The 20,052-nt window shown below is 44.3% G+C and overlaps 1 protein-coding gene across 2 annotated transcripts in view; it reads left to right on the forward strand.

Annotated features, from left to right (window-relative positions):
• Fgf2 (fibroblast growth factor 2) overlaps nucleotides 1–20,052 on the forward strand; it is a 63,207-nt gene that overhangs the window by 34,854 nt on the left and 8,301 nt on the right. For both annotated transcript variants that reach the window (XM_028889832.2, XM_028889831.2), the window contains exon 2: nucleotides 8,742–8,845. In XM_028889832.2, the coding sequence (XP_028745665.1) occupies nucleotides 8,742–8,845 (104 nt within the window). The remainder of the gene's footprint in view (nucleotides 1–8,741; nucleotides 8,846–20,052) is intronic.

Below are 20,052 nucleotides of genomic sequence, written 5' to 3' on the forward strand. Positions count from 1 at the left end.
GGAGAGACTTCCTAGGTCTGGGTCACAGTTCCATTTCCAGATCTTGAAATATTGCGGGTGCATGAGAGACATCTGACCCCAAGCTGCTGAATGAGCCAACAAGTTAGTTCTAGGATAATGAACCTGAGAGGCTGTGTGGGATTTTCATTGCCTCTGGGATACTTCTGGGAACAATGAGACTGAATGTATTATGATACAGAGAATAGGGCTTACTATGATAAGATTATATACAGGGGAGATGACACTTTTTCTTGGTGTGGGGGGTGGGAGAGAAGGAGGGATTTTACCATGTAGCCCTGGCTAGCCTGGAGCTCATTATGTAGACCAGGCTGGCCCCAAACTTACAGAGTGTCTTCTGAGTGCTGGGATTAAAGATGTGTACCACCATATTTGGCCAGAAATGAAACTTTAAAAAAGATGTCCCAGACGTATTTTATACATCATACATGTTCTCTCCTGGAAAGTCTCTTGCCCCTGATTAAATATAAGGTTTCCTAACAAATAGGCAATTTCTCAAATCTTAAAGCAAAGTTGGTAACATAGGAGGTTGTGGTGCTTAAACTCAGCTTCTGTCTCTCTTCTTCCCCTTCTCCCAGCTCCTCAGGCAGTCTTCTGCTATAGTGAGTATCTTCTCTGTGCAGGTGAGAGGGTAAGTTGAGGGTACCACTGCTAAGTGGTAATGCTGCTGTAGAGTCTAGCCTGGCTGTAACATCCAGTCTTTTGTTAAAAGCTACCATCATTGTTTCATCCAGTTTTATGTGTCTACATCCTTCCCATTACCGTTCTGGCTGTTGAAGTCTAATCTCCCCCCCAGGGTTGTTTCTGTTCACAGTTCCAAAGGCCAGCAGGTATTTTTTAGCCTGTTACCAGACTTCTGAGCTGTGATGACAAAGGTCTCTGACGTCTCCCAGGATCCAGTGGGCTCCTTACAGCTACTGACTCGCACTTCTGACTTCTCAGGTTGATGCTACCTAGGGAGAGAAGTAATTTTAAGTAACAATTTTCTCCATGCAAGTCCTAGACACTTCGCTATTACCATTTTTATTTTTAAAAGAAATTGCTTTTATTTATGTAGGAAGACACAAACCACAGTGTGCTTATGGCAGTCAGACAGAGGACATCTTTTGAGAGTCAGTTCTCTCCTTCCATCATGTGGTCCTAGACTCGAACTCAAGTCCTCAGCCTTGGTGGCAGGCAGCTTTGTCCTCTCATCAGCCCGTTGTTGCTATCGTTTTCCTAACCGGCATTCCGGGGTCTGTGCAGAGAATGGCCGTCACCTGCTGTTATATCAGGTAGCTTTGCTAACCAGCTCCGTAGTTCTGTACCTGATCTTGAAAAGCTTCACTTTGGAGTGATGTTAGATTATGGAGTCACGTGATTTCACATTTGCTTTGCGCCCTTCCCTAACCCTTCCCCTAGACTGGTTTCTCACGTAATGACTGTTTTCAAAACTAAAAGTTAAGGCTATAGTACAGTGAACTAAACCGCAGTCTTACTGGGATGTCACCACTTCCCACTGGTGTTTTCTCCTTTGTTCTAGGACCCAGGCCAGACTATCGTGTTGTATTGAGCCTCTTGATTTTTAATGTAGAAAATGCTCCCATCTGCAAATAGTCACACTTTTCCCTTAGTTTCCAAATCTGTATGCATGGTGTGGTACGTGTATGTATGGTGTGTGTGTGTGTGTATTTGGTATGTGTGTATATGTATAGAGTGTACGTGTAGTGTGTGAAGTATTGTGTATGGTATACTTGTGATATATATGTGTATGGTGTGTGTATGTATGTATGTGTGGTATGTGTATGGTATATGTATGGTGTGCACTGTGTGTATGGTATGCACTGTATGTGTATGTGTGTGTGGTAGGTATGGTGTATGTATGTGTGTGTATGGTGTGCACATATGTGTACGTGTGTGTGTGTCTTGTGTATATGTGTGTGTGGTGTGCACTGTTGTTGTGTGCACGTATGTGTGTGTGTGTGTTGTATGTATTGTGTGTGTGTGTGGTGTGCACTGTGTGGGGGTGTGTGGTGTGCACTGTATGTGTATGTGTGTGTGTGGTATGTATATGTATGTGTGGTGTGCACTGTGTGTGTGTGGTGTGCACTGTATGTGTGTGTGTACTTTATGTGTGGTGTGTGTGTGGTATGTACTGTATGTGTATGTGTGTGTATGGTGTGTATATGTATGTGTGGTGTGCACTGTGTGTGTTGTGTGGTGTGCACTGTACTCTTGCCCCAGATTAACTGAACAGCTTCTTTCAGCTTGCTCTTTTCCTTCCACACACAAGCACCATGGATTCTTCCCTTTGATTAGTGTGTGCTTCCCCTCTCCTGGGAGATCTCACCCACTTTACACTCCCCCTCTGCCTTGGGTGCAGCCTGTGCTCCCCAGAAACCCACTACTGGACATCTCCCTTTCACTTACAGCATGTCGTGTTGGAGATGCACATTTCTATAACTGATCATCTTCGGGAAATTGCCATTTGGATTTTCTGTAGGTGCTCTGATGTCAATGTGTCCATTGAGAATGTCTTCCTGCCTTCTCTAGTCAACGTAGCCCTTAGTCGTCTCCCAGCTACCCAAGACAGAACATACCTGTGTCCTCGTATGTGTTGACTACGGTCCAGCCTTGCTGTTTCTTTCCAATTCTCTTTCTCTGATCTCATGTTGTACTACCAAGCTCCTTGACATAGAATCTAGGGCACCCTCAGTCCCCAGCACACATCTACTCATGCAGCTATACCTGTCCGCCTCATGCTCCATCAGTGGGCCAGGCTTTCCAGCTTTGTCCTTTCTGCTGTGGATGTTATATGAGATGCCCTCTTGTTGTCTCTTTTCTTGAGCAACTGCTACTTCCTTTTCCATCCAGTTTTCCCTGTTCCCAGGAAACCTCTGACCTCTCAGGCTAGGTTAGGTGCATCTTCTGATGTGCAATGTGCATATATCTCTTATTCACATCATGGCTTGGATATAACTCTCCCCACAACTCCCCAGCAATGTCAGCTCATGTATCAAACACTTAGTTACCAACTCTTGGACTCCAGGAAAGGTGATTGGATCTTGAAGGCTGTAACTTCACCAATGAATGAATCCACGACTGAATGGACTGTTAGGAGACTGGGGCCCAGTTACATACAGGAGGTTGGTCACATGTGTCTCCTCACTCACCCTTTTCACTGCCTCTCAGCTTTCCGCTGACATGAGGTGAGCAGTTCTGCTCCATCCTGCCTCCCATGCTGTGATATTCTGCCTCACCACAGACCCAAAGCAACAGAGCCAACTGTGCTGGTCAGGTTTTGTCAGCTTAATATAAATTAGAGCAATCTGGGGAGAGAGAATTCCAGTTGAGGAATTATCTCCGTTGGATTGGTCTGTGGGCAAGTCTATGGGGCATTTTCTTATCAATAACTGACATGGGTGGTGCCACCCCTGGGCAGGCTGAGCAAGTCAAGGAGAGAAAGCTAGTACATAATGTTTCCCTATAGTCCCTGCTTCAGTTCCTGCCTCAAGCTCCTGCTCTGGCTTCCCTCAAAGATAGACACTAAGTTGTAAGCTGTAAGCTGAAGTAAACCCTTCCTTTCTCTAATGTCTAAGTCAATGATCTATTGCTGTGAAAAAACCACATGGCTGTGTCAACTCTTATAAAAGAAAGCATTTAATTGAGGCTGGCTCATAATTTCAGAGGTTTAATCCATTATCATCATGGCGGGAAGCATGGCAGCACACAGGCAGACATGGTGCTGGAGAAGTAACTGAGAGTTCTACATCTTGATCCACAGGCAGCAGGAAGAGAACTGTGAGCCACCGGGCCTGGCTTGAGCTTCTGAAACCTCAAAGCCCACCCCCAGTGACACGTTTCCTCCAACAGGGACATACCTCCTAGTAGTGCCATTCCCTGGTGACCAAGCATTCAATTCTATAAGTCTCTGGGGCCCATTCTTATTCAAACCACCACATCTAAGTTGTTTGGGTCTGTTTTATGACAGTGACAGAAATTCACACTGGGACATCAACCGACTCAGTCTTTTGACTCCATGAGCCAAATTATAATCTTTTCTGCTATGAGTTGTTTTCTCATCTTTTTTGGAGACAGTCTCTCACTGGCTTGGATCTCATTGGGTAAAGTAGGCTGGCTGGCCATGAAGCCCAGGAGTCTGCTTGTCTCTCACTCCCCAGGACTGGGATTAAAAGGACATAGCATCATGTCTTGCTTTATATGTGGGTTCTGGAGTTGGAGCGCAGGTCCTTATGTTAGGTTAAACTCTTTTACTGACAGCATTTACTCAGCCTTCAATGTCACTGATTATCATGTTGATTTTAAGAAAAAAACTTCTTGGGGAGAATCGTGTGTCTGGACCATGCAAGTACAGTGGGCACATCAATAAGAATGGTATGCCATACTGGTGGGGTTAGTATTTTTACACATTCTGTTGAAACAAATGATTGTGGTGCTAACAGGATAAAGATATATTATGTGATGTCTACCCTATCTAAAAGGCCAAGCATATTGATAATGCCATATTATTGATGCATTTATTCTCTGTGTCAGTTTCTGTTTCTGCCATACACTACCTGTATAAAACGCCTGACCTCGTGCCACCGTGGACTGTGCTGGTCACCTCTGCTTGGACCTGTTGCTTTGGTCTGGGTTGTCATGTGTTGCCACACCAGCATGCACTAAGGAGTTCACATTTTCCCCATCTATTCTCACTTTCAACTTGCCTGCATCTTTCCACCCTCACTGTAACATCAAAATAACAGGAATCAAGAAACATCGCTTATTGATAACTCTCAATATTAACTGTCTCAATTCCCTAATTAAAAGACACAAACTGACAGGTCAGGTTAGGAAACAAGGTTTATCTTTCAGCTGAATCTAAGAAACATATTTCATCATCAAGGACAAAGACAGATATCACCTTAGGGTAAAAGGGATAATCATGGCTGTGCATCAGCTTCTGAGAATAGATCAACTGCATGGAATTAATATGTTTCGGTTTGAGTGTCGTTATGACATATCCAACTCCAGTTTTTTTTAAGCCTCTACAATTAATGCCCACTGCTTAGTGGGTAAATGGCTGACAGCATCCAGGCACATGTCACCTGAGAGGTCTGTAAAGAACCATGAATGATGACCTTTATCCTGAGGCTAACACTGATCTATCCACACATTGACACCATAGTCATTGTTGGAACTGGAAATGCACTTTAGGAAGGGTGAGGTGGAACTGAGAGAGAGCTTGTTGACCAGAGCAGAGGGGAGGATTGGTGACAGGCTGTGTACCTGCCATGGCCTTGCACACAACACAAGCTAGAGAGGCCTACATCTTCAGGTCACCTATTCTGGAGTACCTTGGATCTGCCCTGGTGACTGGCACATAATAGTATTAAAATCTAGCTCCTTTGCTTTTCCCAGTGTTAGTGTGAGATTTCCCACTATTTGTTTAGATTCTGTGTTTTGATTGTGTTCTCTTCATTTTATATTATCTTTTAAATTCAGTAGAAGACTTTGGCCAGGGTAACTGTGTCCTTTACTAGGCCAATGGTCTCTGGAGCCGGGGGTGACTTGTACAAAGACAGCTGGAAATGACATGCCCAGAAGAACTCTTATTTTTTAATGTGAATTCTCAAACATACATAAGATAGAGTAGAATCATGAAATATCATGTTTCACATAGATTTGAAACACATCCATTGTGTTTTATTTATCCTACCTACTCCATACAGACACTTGTATTGCCAGAGTATTTTTAATGCTAATCTCTTATATTAGGTCTCATTTTATGTATATAATTATTTCCTGAAGTCATATCTAGCAATTTTAATAATTATTTTAGAGTCTTTCAGAAGCTGTTCTGTGTTGTTTCCTCAACTGCTTGTAACTGTAGGGAAATTAAATTTACCTTATAATTATATTTCATTGGCTTCCAAAATTTTGAACTTTCATCGAGTTTTTCTACTCCTGTTGGTAGTGCCCAGATGGACCCATGGGCTATTTGTACTAGAGGACTTAATGACTTCCTTTTTTCTGGGACCAAACATATTTGTTGAACACTCTGTACTCAACCCCGTTATAATGACTTACATCATAGATTTTACTGGGCAACGTTGTGAGAAGTTTGGCAGTAAAGTTGGGTATTATTCTGAGTTTGAAATGGGCCTCAATGGCTTGCCTATTGACTATCCTGTCCCCAGCTGGGTGCTGTTTGGGGACTCTGCTGGGCCTGGTCTTGTCTTTGATCCTGTTGATCTACCAAGATGGAAGGTGTGCTGTCACATTGTCCTGCTCCCACTGAACCGCCCACCATGCCTTCCCTGCTGCAATGGACTGCATGCTGGAAACCCTGAGCTAAAAATAAACCTTTCTTCCTTTAATTTGCTTCCATCAGTATTTTGTCATGCTTTGGGTTTTGTTAAGAATTCACAAAATTGCTGGGTGGTGGTGGACATGCCTTTAATCTCAGTAATTAGAAGGCAGAGGCAGGTGGATTTCTCTGAGTTCAAGGCCAGCCTGAGCTACAGAAAGAGTTCCAAAACAGCTAGGACTACACACAGAGAAACCCTGTCTTGACAAACAAACAAAAACAAAAAGAATTCACAAAGTTTGTTTGGCTTCAATGTAATGATACTGTGTGCAGGAGGCCTTGGCGGGTTGGGCTGGGGTGCCCGGTGGGTGAAGGAGGCACATGGTGGGCTGTGGCGTGGAGTGGTGGAAAGTCACTCACACTGTGTAGACACACATCTATGTGGAAAGTTTATTATAATAGGGGAGAGAGAGAGAGAGAAAGGAAAGCAGGCAGCCTCATGGAGAAGAGAGAGGGAAAGGGGACGAAGGAGGGGGAGGAGTTTTGTCCTCTTAAAGGGGCTTTACATCAAGATACAGAGCAGGTCCCTGAGGGGTGGGCCACAATGCCAACATTCAGTGCTTGTCTTTAGGTAACATTTGTTATCCAAAATACATTTGGGGAAGGTTATCCTAGCAGGTAAATGCTCCCTTGAAGTAGCAAAATAGAAATGTTTAACTTCATTTTACTCTTTATTAATTAGATAAGTTTTTGTCCACATCACATTATGATATTCAGGTAATACGTGGTTTTGTCTTCCTGAAGTCTACTTAATATTAATGTAGTGTGGTAGGTCTCACTGTATGAATGAATCGTGTGTGACCATGTTGGGCTTCCACAAGATAATTATGAAATAAGAATAGCTAAACAGAAAGTCCCTCAAAAGGAAAGATAATGCATTGGAAAATGGAAAGGTAAAGTAGAAAGAAGATGTGAGGAAGCCAGGAAGACAGCTCCAGGAACAGCTGTGGACTGGATTGCTCTTTATTTGTGAAAAAATTGGTCAAACACGACTTTAAGAATGTTTAAGCAGTTGCACAGACATCTTACAAATGTCCTCATTCCCCTGTAGCCTTAAACTGCATTTATTTTATTAAAAACAAAAACACCAAAACTTTTTTCTAACTAACTCATAAATAAAACCACCACCTGGCTGGTTTAAGAAGAAAGGCATTTGAGTGCTTTCCCAGTCCAAACTCAGTGAACTCTTTATGGTTAGGATGGCCATTCTGAAGCCAGGGAGCTTTGCTTAGAGTCTTACATGTTCATTATCAGCTGTGTTTTTATTCACATATCTACCACAGGAAAAAACTATGACAGAACTGAAATTAGAAAACTTAGCCTCCTACCATCTTAGGTGTCCCGTGCATCCTTTTCCTCCTCACCTAATACCTCCCATTCTTCTTTGTACACTATCCCCATGCTTGCTCCTGTTTGTACACACACACTTATATATTATAGACTAGGATCTGCATGTGAGGGAGAACAGGAGAGTTTTGTCCTCATCTGTGTTTAGGCCACCTTACTTAATATTTTACTTTAAAACTCTGCCTGTTTTCCTGAAATTTTCATGATTCTTTCTTTACAGAGGAGTAATATCCATTTGTCTGCTGAGGACACCTGGGCTGGGTCAGTTTCCTTGCTGTAGTGGGTAGAACTGCACTTTATGCATGGACGTGCCAGTCTCTCTGTGGGAAGGTGTAAAGCCTTCTGGGTATATGCCCAGGAGTGGAATATGTAACTGTTCAAAAACATGAATGGTGAACAGGGCCAAATGAAGCCAGCAAGGGTAATTGTTCTCCATCCTTTCCATCCTCTGTCCTCTGTGCAGATCGGGCATGGCATGAGGGCTCTGCATCCCCTCCTTTCTATTTCTAGCTAAGTTCAAGTGATGTCCACCCAGCTCCTTCTCTACCTTGCTGAGCTGCACACTGAATCAGCACCTTGGTAGGAAGGTGTGTGTGTGTGTGTGTGTGTGTGTGTGTGTGTGTGTGTATGTGTGTGTGTGTAATGTGTGTTGTGGTGTGGTGTGTGTGTAATGTGTGTTGTGTTGTGTGTTTGTGTGTTTGGTGTGTTTGTGTGTGTGATGTGTAGTGTATGTGTGTGTTTGTGTGTGATATGTGAGTGGTGTGTGTGTTTATGGTGTGTGTATAGTGTATGTAGTGTGTTTGTGGTGTGTGTATGTGTTGTGTGTGTAGTGTAATGTGTTTGTGGGTATGGTGTGTGTGTTGTGGTATGTGTGTAGTGTGTGTGTTTGTGTGGTGTGTGTGATGTGTTTGTGTATGTATGGTGTGTGTGTGTGGTGTATGGTATGTTATGTGTGTATTCTGTGTATTGTGGGGCTGCCTCTTTGCTCTCTGGTACCATAAAGATAATTTGTTTCTGTTGTTTACAGTCAAACTACAACTCCAAGCGGAAGAGAGAGGGGTTGTGTCTATCAAGGGAGTGTGTGCAAACCGGTACCTTGCTATGAAGGAAGATGGACGGCTGCTGGCTTCTGTGAGTAATACTTTCTGTAAGGGGTTTTCTGTGGGAGGCCAGCTCCCACTTTTACACAGGGTACTCTTGAGGAGAGAGGGATGAGAAACGTGTATATAAAATGATAGCAGAGATTGAGACAGACAGAAACACAGGATAGCTTCAGGAGGACCTGGACCAATATTCACTGGCCCCTTCTGTTTCTTCAAAAGGGCTTTTTATAACAATGCCAAGGGGCATGGCAAAAGACCACCCCCCCCTGCTAGATCAAAGCATACTGCACAGCCAAGTGCAGACCTTTCCAAACACCTGGTAACCATACATGTGGACAAGTCATCCCCTTATGCAGCCCTGCTGGGTAAAGCAAGCTCAGATCTCACTAGGAAACTTCTTTGGACCTCCACAGCTCTCCCCTCTTAATATAATAAAGGGCTCCTCAGATCCTCAGATCCTCAGATACTGTGTCTTCTTTAGGTCATCTTCAGCTTGACAAACCTTACCTGTCAAAGAGATACACTTTCCACCAAGTGTACTCTCTCTGTCTTAGGTTGGAAGCTAGCAAGAAGAGTGTTGCCCGTCTCTGACTATCAGCCTCTGACAGGAGGAGGTACAGAGTTTAATTCAGACCTGACTCAGGTCTCTAAGAGCTTGCAAGCAGTTGGAACAACCACAGTGATCCCTAGGTTGCCACACCCCCAGTAAAGGAGTAGAGGATGATAAAGATGGAATGTTCTTTTTTGAATGAGTCTAAGATGTCTATAACAGCCTTACCTGTTCCAAGTACTTTAAAATCAATACACTCTTAATGCAAACACATCAAATAAACTGCATCAAACTTAAAGATTCCCTTAACTTCACCAAACCATGGTTCATTAATATCAACATAATTCTAGTATGAACATTACTATACATATTTACAACTAGGATGAATAGTTACGATACATGTTTACACTTCTTACAAACTTACATTCAAAAGCAAACTCTATAGGACTACTTCGCAAACTTAAGCAAACATCTAAAAGACCTCTTAACTGAACTATTTACATTTTCTTCCAACAAGACAGAGAGTACATGAATCATGAGTCACCACAGTTAAAATTGCAGATGAACTCAAAACTGCTTAATTTTTGAAGTTCAGAATTTAGAGTCAATTTTTCAATTGACAGTTTGAAACCAGAGCCTAATTCATTAATGGCCCTAGAGTCATTGTATCCAGCTCCCTTGACCCTGGGAATGGGTGAGTGCTGTTCCTAGGGGGCTGTAACACTGAGGACAATGCCATTCCCCCAAAGCCACCTTTCTTGCCAGGCCATTCCAGCCATTATGGAACTGGCAGAAGGGCACACAATGGCAGATGGTCACTAGCCAGGGGGCTGTCCCTTTACTCATTGCAGCTCCCCTGAGTGCCACAATTCAAACAAAGCGCTACTGAAAATTCACTCCTAGCTATAGCAGCACTTTTTGGCAATCCTTCCTGGGAACCTTGCTTCCAGGATGAGGATGGTTACCATAGTAACCAAGCCCCTTTTCTGCTTCACTGGTAAGACTCAGGAAACCTCTTAAAGGGGCCATGCATTAATTTGGTGCTAGAAGCAGTGTGGCTCTGGGCCTTATTTCATTTCAGTTTTTCTGGAGGAATGTCAGCAGCTATGGTATCAGAGCTGACATTCCTCTATTCTACACCTCATACCAAATGTTCAGGCCAAGCTTCATTTGATGACTGAGGGTACAATTAATTTCCCCCTTTTTAATTTTTTGAACCTGCATCTTAAGACTGCCATGAGCTCTTTCAATGATGCCTTGTCTTTAATAGATTGCTATTAGCCCAATGGTTCCCTCTCTTGCATCTCAAGGACAACTCAAGTTCTTATTCACCCTTAAGCTTTTTCCATACCCAAAGCAACTTCCCAATGTACTGACCACTTTCCCTTGCTTTCTAAAGGGTCTCAAAGCTTCTTGACAGATGGCATTAGCATTTTAATTGCCTCCTAACAGGCAAGCTTTGTTCATCTGTTTCCAGGCCTCAGGAGGTAAGGCTTCTAAGCTTTCTACTCAGCCAGCAAACAGAAACTGTGTGACTTTGGATTCTGGCTTCATTCAGCTTTTTTACTGTCCCAATCTGTCTGTGCCTCCCTTCTCTAGGCCTGTCTGCCTAGAGACCCTGGCATTCTGAGTCCCTGAGGGCTTTCTCCTATCTCATGCTGCATGGCTGAACGTCATCCCTCTGCTATGAGCTACTGTTCTCAAGCAGCCCTTCTGAGTCGGGGAGAAAAGTCAGCCATGGCCAGTTGCTGCTGCCGCACTCCTGCCTGTTTACATGGTCTGTATTTGGACTGAAAGTCAAGATCAAGCTCTTGCTCTTTGCTATGGGAGGTTTTTTTCTTTCCTGAGCTCTTATTAGGATATCTGTATTACTGTTTGACAGGTGTACCTCTCTAATCAAACTCTTCATCTGACATCATTCTCACAGCGGGTCACAGCTGCCTGCACAGCTGGTTACAGCTGCCTGCACACATGTACACATGTATAGACTGGTCAATAAAAAGCAAGCAAACAAACAAAAGCCAAAAAATAAACAAACAAAACAATGAAACAAGAGCTTTTTCAGAGAGATCCCCCCCATAGATCTCCTTAGTCCTTGCTTGTCTCCTCCCCCTAGATGCAGAGTCCCTGACACCACTACTGCTGCTCAGGCTCTCTGCTAGTCACTTTCTGTTCTCGTGGTAGGGGCTTGCATTCATTTCTGCCTTGTTTGTATGGCCAAACACAGCCTCAGCTTTTCCCCGTGCTGCCATTGCAGCTACTGCTAGGGACTTAGACCCTGCTGTTTTCATTGCAGGGAGGATTTCAAAGCCTCCTCTACCTTCTCCATGCCAGGGCTCACCCCCTTGTGTCTTGTCAGCCATCAGCTTTCCCCCAGGTCCCTCTGCCATGCCTCTGCCCTTGGGGATGCTTCCTGGTGACTGCAGGGACTTTGGTGTCCCCAGAACACACTCAAACTCAGAGGTGCCTACTTCCTGGCCCTCCACTAATTGCTTTCTGAATGCTGGCTTGAAGAGGAGACACATCTCTAACATTGAGGGCTTGCAATGCTCCAGGGGATTTGTGTACTAGGGCAATTATAGGGGATTCTCCCATTCTGATATATGTTCCCTCCAGGTGAGTCTAATTCTGCCTCTACAGAAGAAAAAGAGACCTGAAAAGCTTCCAATTTTTTGAGTAAGAGAACTTACTAAGTTTTCCCCAAGACTTCCATTCCCTAAACTTGGCTTCATGGCCAAGAGGAAACTGACCCTGGTGGTATGATGTTACCAACAAGCAGTTTTTTTCCAGTGGCACTGGAGCAGAGGGTTTTGTCTCACTTTTGTCCACCTCAGGGAAAATTCTCTCTCTGCTGCTCAGGACTCAGATCTAAGCTGTCCACAGGCCAAAAGCCTCCACAGGAATCTTTTCCATCCTGTTTTCCTCATAGTATTTTTGCATTTTGACTTCGATTCTCCCCCAGGAGTTTGCATCCAGAATTCCACAGTTAGAAAACCAAGGACACAGCTCCTCTGTACTTGCTGATTTTCTACCTTACCCTGTTTTTTTCCTACACTATATACCTATACCTAAGCCCTATATTTTTCCTAATTTTCATAGATAGAAATTAACACAGAGAGAGAGAGAGAGAGAGAGAGAGAGAGAGAGAGAGAGAGAGAAACCTAGACAGAGACACTTGCTGCAGTGTGACTTCTCCTACTTGTTTCGTCTTTTCTTTCAACTGTTTTGCTTGATCTATATACAGTTTTACTCCCCAAAATAGAATACCATCACCTTTACTTTTTCATATTTCATAACTGGACATGTCCCACTGCTTCTTCAATGCCTCCTACTCTCCTTTCCTCAAGTCCCTAGTGCAGGCACCACCTGTGGAGGCCAGCTCCCACTTTTACCCAGGGTACTCTTGAGGAGAGAGGGATGAGAAACTTGTACATAGAATGATAGCAGAAATTGAGACAAACAGAAACACAGGACAGCTTTGAGAAGACCTGGATCAATATCCACTTGCACCTTCTGTTTCTTCAAAAGGGCTTTTTATAACAATGCCAAGGGGTGGGGCAAAAGACCTCCCCCTTGCTAGATCAAGGAATACTGCATAGCCAAGTGCAGACCCTTCCAAACACCTGGTAATCATGCATGTGGTCAAGTCATCCCTTATGCAGTCCTGCTGGATAAAGCAAGTTCAGATCTTACTAGGAAATCTATGTGGGCCTCCACAGCTTTCTTTCATTTGCTTTGTGCAGTTCTTTACTAGCATTGGTACTGAGTCTTTGTTCAGGTTTTATGTGCATCACTTAATCTTCATATTCCCCTAGGTAATAGCATTCTCTGCATTTCATAGACTTTAGGGCTCAAGAAGGGACACACAGTACATGTGAGGTCAAGGCCAAGCATCCTGCATTCACATTGACTCCAAGTCACTACAAGTTGGACTTGGCAGGATAATTGACAAAATTGTGTGCAAGGCCCATAACTTCCATTTGGTAACTAAAAGCATTGTAAGACCCTCTACAAGAGTAGCCCATGCTCATAGTGTACAGTATGCCAGATGTGTTAGACAGCAGCCTTAGAGAACCAAGTATCATGTGTTCTCTGCCCCTAATGGGTCCACTGTGAAGGAAGGCAGAGGAAGTATTGGTGTAGTGTGGAGGTACTTTATTGGGTTCCTTCTGTATTTCACATATATGCATAGTATACATACATGAGAAGGTTGGAAGTATTATGATGTGAGGAGTAATTTAGGGAAGAAAGGGGCCAGCTTGTGTAGAATGCAGGGAGGTGACTTCTACATAGGGTGTTAAGTGAAGAGGATCCCAGGAGAGGTAGAGCTGAAGCTGTGAATACAAGAGGCCACTTAGCACATCTCTAAAATTACAAGCACAGCCGGAGTGTGAACTGGAAAGGACAAAACACAGTAAAATGGATGAAAGAAGGCTGGAAAGGCAAACAGCCAGGCCTGCCTTCAAGTCTTACATCATGCTAAGCATTCTCGCTGTGAGTCTGCAGAGTTCCAAGGCCAGTAGGCTTTGACTCTGGGTGAGAGCACACTGACAGCATCGCAGAGTGCCTTACAGGAGCCTGCGGGTGGTGCGGAGGCTGATCAGGGTTGAAGAGGACACACTGCGATGGCCAGAACAACCGTGGGCATCACAGAGACCTGGGAAGGAGGGTAACGGTGGACAGAGACACAGGACTCTGGGTTCACTTTAGGAATGAGCACTGGTTATGTTTCCCACTGCTGCTCATACATGGTGTAGCTAGCTGCTAGAGAGCACTGCCAGCAGCCATTGAGCAAACCATCTTCCCCCTCTTCATCTGAATTTTATCCTTCCTGCCTTGTGGCCATGTTTTGTGCTGGAGGACATTTTTCCTAGGCTTTATCTGCAGTTTTCCTTAGTCACAGGGCCACATCTGGGGCAGGGTTTGTGCCTGAGAAAGGAACTGCAGACTATCTGGACCCCACCCAAACCCAAGCAGTGTTCTCTTTGTTTGGGTCATAGCTGGCTGTGGACTCCACTAGCCCTGTAGCCTTGAGGCTCCATCCTTTTTCTTGTTTTAACCTGGCTCAGTGAACACTTTACAGGGATGTGATGATCACAGGGAGCCTATATGGCAATCATGAAAGGAACGGGTCTCAGCGAACATAAGCTGGTCCATCTGCAATGATTAGAAAGTACCGTGGTTGTCAAGAGCTCCGAGATGGAAGTTGCCCACCTGCCCACCGCCATCTCTGTGGTGACTGGGTTACAATGGAGAGGAAAGAAGTTAAAGATGATAGAGGTGGAAATGGAGCTGTTCATTTTCTGACCTTTTCTCTTGACAAATAGGTGTCAGGCTTCATAATGTACTAAAAACGAGGCAATGTTTCCAGTTCCTTCCTCAGCAAAGAGGACAGTGTTGCAAGGTGAAGGCCATCCTGCCCTGCTGAGTCTCATTGGATTTCTATCCCCTTAGTGCATGCCAACTCTTCATGATGCAACAGATTGCCACCAAATTGATAGAGGAAGAGTCAGTTCAGTAAAATTTAGACATTTGTCACAGACTCTCAGCTGGGACAAAGTCCAACTGTTACACACACACACACACACACACACACACACACACACACACACACACGGACAGTTCAAGATTTGTCAGGCTCTTCTGAGGCAGGCACCAGCCAGATCAGCTGTGGTAACAGCCAGTGTGTGTTCCAGCCCCCGTTAGAGGGCCCAGTCCTGCCAAGTCACAAGCTAATCTCTGTTCTCAGCATTCAGTTTGGCTGACTGGCTGCCATGCATTCTCAGCAAGTCCCTCTTCTCTGCTGGTCAGGGTGGACTGTCATTCCTTGAAAAAGTGAGTGCTGTACCTCACAGCAGGAGAGGTGCAGATGGCCTTGCCAAAGGGCCTTTCTCCCTGAGTCAGATCTGCCAGGATTGAGCTGTCAACAGTAGTGACTTCTGGAGGAACTCCAGTGTGCTGATCAGGAGCCATCATTTGGGGATCTGAAGTCCCTCATGTCTAGAGAAGCTGTTTGTAAGCTTGTGCCTGCCCAGGCTTAAGTCTGCCCACCTTCTAGCTGGTCCCACATCACCCAGTATGTAATGGCAACACAGGATTGCTGTGAATGTCACCCATTGAAGGAAAAGAGGACATGACTACTTCTGGGTATAGTAGAGAAGGTTTATTGTAGATACAAGGAGAGAACAGCCAGAGGCATCTGGAGGAGTCCAGACTGAACATGCCTAGCAGAATAGACCAGGCCATGTAAGGAGAGGGAGGGGAGAGAAATCAAGAGAGGAAGAGAAGAGAGAGGGGAGCAAGTGAGGGGATCAGGAGCCAAGAGCAGAGGACCAAGAGAATCTGGAAGGAAGCCAGGAGGCCAAGACAGAGCATACTGTCGAAGTGGCTGGGTTATATAAAAGAGAAGCTGAGGGAAGGGGAGGGAAGGGAAGGGGAGAAGGGAAGGGAAGGGAAGGGAAGGGAAGGGAAGGAGAAGGGAAGGGAAGAGAAGGGAAGGGAAGGGAAGAAGGGAAGGGAAGGGAAGGGAAGGGAAGGGAAAAGGGAAGGGAAGGGAAAAGGAAGGGAAGGGAAGGGAAGCTCAGAGGCTGGAGAGGTTAGAGTAGGGTGAGAAGTGCTGAGAGGAGCCAGACTCTGTAACAGGTATCTAGTGCAGAGAGAGCCTGGTAGTCAGGGTCCATTCTGATATGTTAATAGGCTCCTCGGCCATTTGTCTTGAGTTTCTTTGGGACCTAACACCCACTCTGTGATTCCTGTAGTGGTTCCCAAACACTCATCCTCTTGGAGACAACTTCAGAGAGTTGTGCTGACTTTACTGCTGATTGAAGGTATAAGAAAGGACTGGCGTGTACTGTAGCACCTTTACAGGACAGTGGTCTGAAAGCATTAGGTTAAAGATTGCTCATGAGTTAAAAATGTGTGTGTGTGTGTGTGTGTGTGTGTGTGTGTGTGTGTGTGTGTGTTCTCATATGTGTGGATACACATGCTGTTGAGGCCAGAGCTCAACCTTGGTATTGTTCTTCAAATGCTGTGCACTTTACTTTCTTTTTCAAATTTCTTTTTATTTACATGTGTGTGACTGCTTGTTTATATGTGTACTACATGTGTGCATTTCCTGTGGAGGCCACAAGAGGGCATCTGATCTCCTGGAACTGGAGTCAATAGGCCATTATTGTTTTTTGTTTTTGTTTGTTTGTTTTGCACAGGATCTCTTGCTAGAGCTTGCCAAGTAGGCTAAGGTGGCTGAACTGAAAGCCCCAGGATCCTTGGTCTCCACTTCACCAATGCTGGGATTGCATGCACATGAAATCATGCTTTTTTTACTTTTTTTTTTTTTTAAAAGATAGGGTCTTACTATGTAGCCTTGGATAGCCTGGCACTACCTATGTAGACCAGGCTGGCCTCTGACTCACAGAAATCCACCTGCCTTTGCCTCCTTAGTACTGTGCTTAAAGACATGTGCTATCATGCCTGTCCATGGAAGGCTTTTTAAATGTGAGTCTGGGCTCAGACTCAGGTCCTCATGCTCACACGGCAAACACTTTACCAGCATTTCTCCAGCTCTTGAAAACATTTTTAAAAGAGACTTTCCTCTTTTCAAAGCTAAGGAATACAAGTGTCCAAACAGTAGCTGTACCTCACTGCAAAGACCTGTATTTGGAGTTTGGAGTTGGAGTTCTTTGACAGAGGACAGGCTTCTTACTCAGTCTCTTTCTTTCTTTCTTTCTTTCTTTCTTTCTTTCTTTCTTTCTTTCTTTCTTTCTTTCTTTCTTTCTTTCTTTCTTTCTTTCTTTTCTTTCTTTCTTTGTTGGTTTGTTATTTTATTTGAGACAAGGTTTCCTCTGTGTATCCATGGCTACCCTGGACCTCACTCTATAGACCGGGCTGGCCTTGAACTCAGAGAGCTACCTGCTTCTGCCTCTTGACTGCTAGAATTAAAGGCATACGCCGCCGCCACTGCAGCCACCACCACCCAACCTATTTGAGGGGTTTTAACATCGAAATGAATTCTACAACATAGAAAAGTAGGGAAAGAGTGTTTTAGGGTTCAGTATGAAGCTTGAAAATCTGCACTGATCAAATTTGTCAGAAATAGCTTTAAAAAAGCTGCATCACTGTAAAAAGATGAAATGCTATATTGAATGCAGAAAGTATGACCAAGTGAGAATTACTGCCCTTAGAAGCCATTTCCAACAATTCTCCACAGCCTTTTTATAAGATTGAGACCACATTGGCTCTTAACTTTGCCCATTTGTGGTTTTTATTTGGTTCTGAAATGCTCAACATGAATACTTACATCACATCTGTTTTTAATTCTCAGAAGTGGTATGATCAAATGCATTTTGAGATTCCTATTGAGCAAACTCCTTCATAAGCCAAAAGTGCAGAAATCAAAGTACTGTAAATGAGTAAACAACTCAGAAAACAGAGCATGGGGAAGTGGCCCTAAGGTTCAAACCTAAAACTGAGCTGAGGACCAGAGCCAGCATGCAAATAGGAGAGGCGGGTGCTGGGAAGCCGCGGGGCATCTTGCTGTGGCACAGACTTTTCTAACTGTGGAGCTCGTATGGCCCAGTGAGGCCTAGAGAAGGGACAGAACTTGGTCAGAAACTATGCACATTAGGGGGTGAGGCAAGGCTGGAACCCTGGCTTCCTGCCTGGCTGGAAGTCATCGTGTCATGAATGTGCAGTCAGGGTAGTTAGACTCTTGGAAAGCGCCATCTTTTAAGTTTCCTCAGAGAGTCTGTAGTCAGTACAGTGAAACCACAGTCATATTTCAACTCAAAGCTGGATTTCTCTGGCCCTGTTTCTCTCCTATTCAGATTCTGCAACATCAGTGTAGCTTTAACCTACCTAAAACATTTCTTTTATTTGCTCATTAATTTAGCACATATTTATTGATCACTTACTATGTGGCAGGCATGGATGCTGCAACAGATATACTAAATCAAATTTTTCACATGGCATTTATAGGAAAGATGTCACCGCATAGCAGTTTACTCTTTTAATATACTAGTTTTATTAATTCTTTGAACATTCCTTATATTTTGATCATATTCATTCCTCATTCCTTCCCCTAACTTCTCTAAGATCCATCCCCACCTTCCCACCCACTACCAACTTTATATTGCTTTTTTTTTTTAAACTCACTCAGTTCAATTTATGCTGCTCATATACTCCTGGGTGTGGGGTCATACAATGGGGCATGGTTGACCTATCAGAGGCCACACCCTTTAGGAAAACTGATTCTCTCCCCTAGAAGCCATCAACTGTCAGTTAGGGGTGGAGGCTGGTGAGCCCCTCCCACCTTGTGCCTAGAACATTGACTAGCTTGATCTTGTGTGACTCTTGTGCAGGCAACAGCAGCAGCTGGGAAAGCAGTTCACTCTTAAGGGATGATGCATTTTAAGGACATAAACTAAAGGGACATACATACACATTATAATACATATAAACAGCTTGTATCTGTGGGTGGTGGAGATCAAAAACATTCAAAAACAGCTTAAAAATCAATTAGTTGCTTTTATTTTATAACTAGAGATCACATTCAGCCCCTGGAGAAATTATTTTCTGCACATGTATGTGTGATGGAGGTGGTGGTAGGGTGTGCAAGTGTGTGTGCAGGTGCATGTAGAGGTCCAAGGTTGACATCTGTCATCTTCCTTGACCACTTCCCACCTTATGTATCAAGGCAGGATGCCCTGGCAGGTTCATGTGGACTTGACACAAACTATGGTCATTTTGGAAGAGTGAATCTTAACTGAGAAAATGCCTCCACCAGATCAGCCCATGTACTAGCTTATGGTATATTTTCTTGGTTGTTGATTGATGTGGGAGGGCCCAGCTTACAGTGGGCAGTGCTACCTCTGGGCTGGTGGTCCTTAGTGCTCTAAGAAAGCAGACTGAGCAAGCCATGAGGAAGCAAGTTGGTGGGCAGCACCCCTCCATGGCCTCTGTATCAGCTCCTGCCTCTAGATTCCTCTCTCTGACTTCTCTCAGTGATGGACTGTAATATGGAACTGTAAGCTAAAATAAACCCTTTCCTCCAAAAGTTGCCTTTGACCATGGTGTGTTATCACAGCAATAGAAACAATAACTAAGATACAAGGTTTCTTGCTGAATCTGGAGCGACTTGGGCTAGTCTGGCTAGCCAGGTTGCTCTGGGGAATCTTTGTCTGTCTCCCTTGTGCTGGGCTTGCAGGTAGCACCACGCCCACCTGGCATTTATGTGGGTTCTGGGTACCTCAGCTTTCATCTTCATACTTGCATAGCAGGCACTTTATCCACTAAGGCATCTCTCCAGATGGAGGGGTTCTTTTCGGGTACCATTAGCAGTTCTAGGGCTAGTCTTTTTGCATTCCTTGTGTTTTGTCTTTGTCGTGCACTTTTCCATACTTAGGGTGGACAGTGCATGTCTGGTGCAGGTATATACTGTCTAATAATCACATCAGAATACATTTTTCTTAAAAATACCATTTGCTTTTATTACAGTTTTAAGATTGCAGGAAAGTCAGGAAGATAGCCTACTATGTTTCTCCATTCAGGGCGGCTGGCTGCCTGTCACCCTGTGATACCAGGAGCTAAAGTCCATACTGACTTATAACACTTTAATTTTCTCCTGAAGATCCTATTCTGGGCCAGTTTTGGTCATCCTGTCTCTGTAGTTTCCTCTAGACAGTGACCAT

The sequence above is a fragment of the Peromyscus leucopus genome, chromosome 6 (assembly GCF_004664715.2).
Source record: "Peromyscus leucopus breed LL Stock chromosome 6, UCI_PerLeu_2.1, whole genome shotgun sequence".
Taxonomy (NCBI): domain Eukaryota; kingdom Metazoa; phylum Chordata; class Mammalia; order Rodentia; family Cricetidae; genus Peromyscus; species Peromyscus leucopus.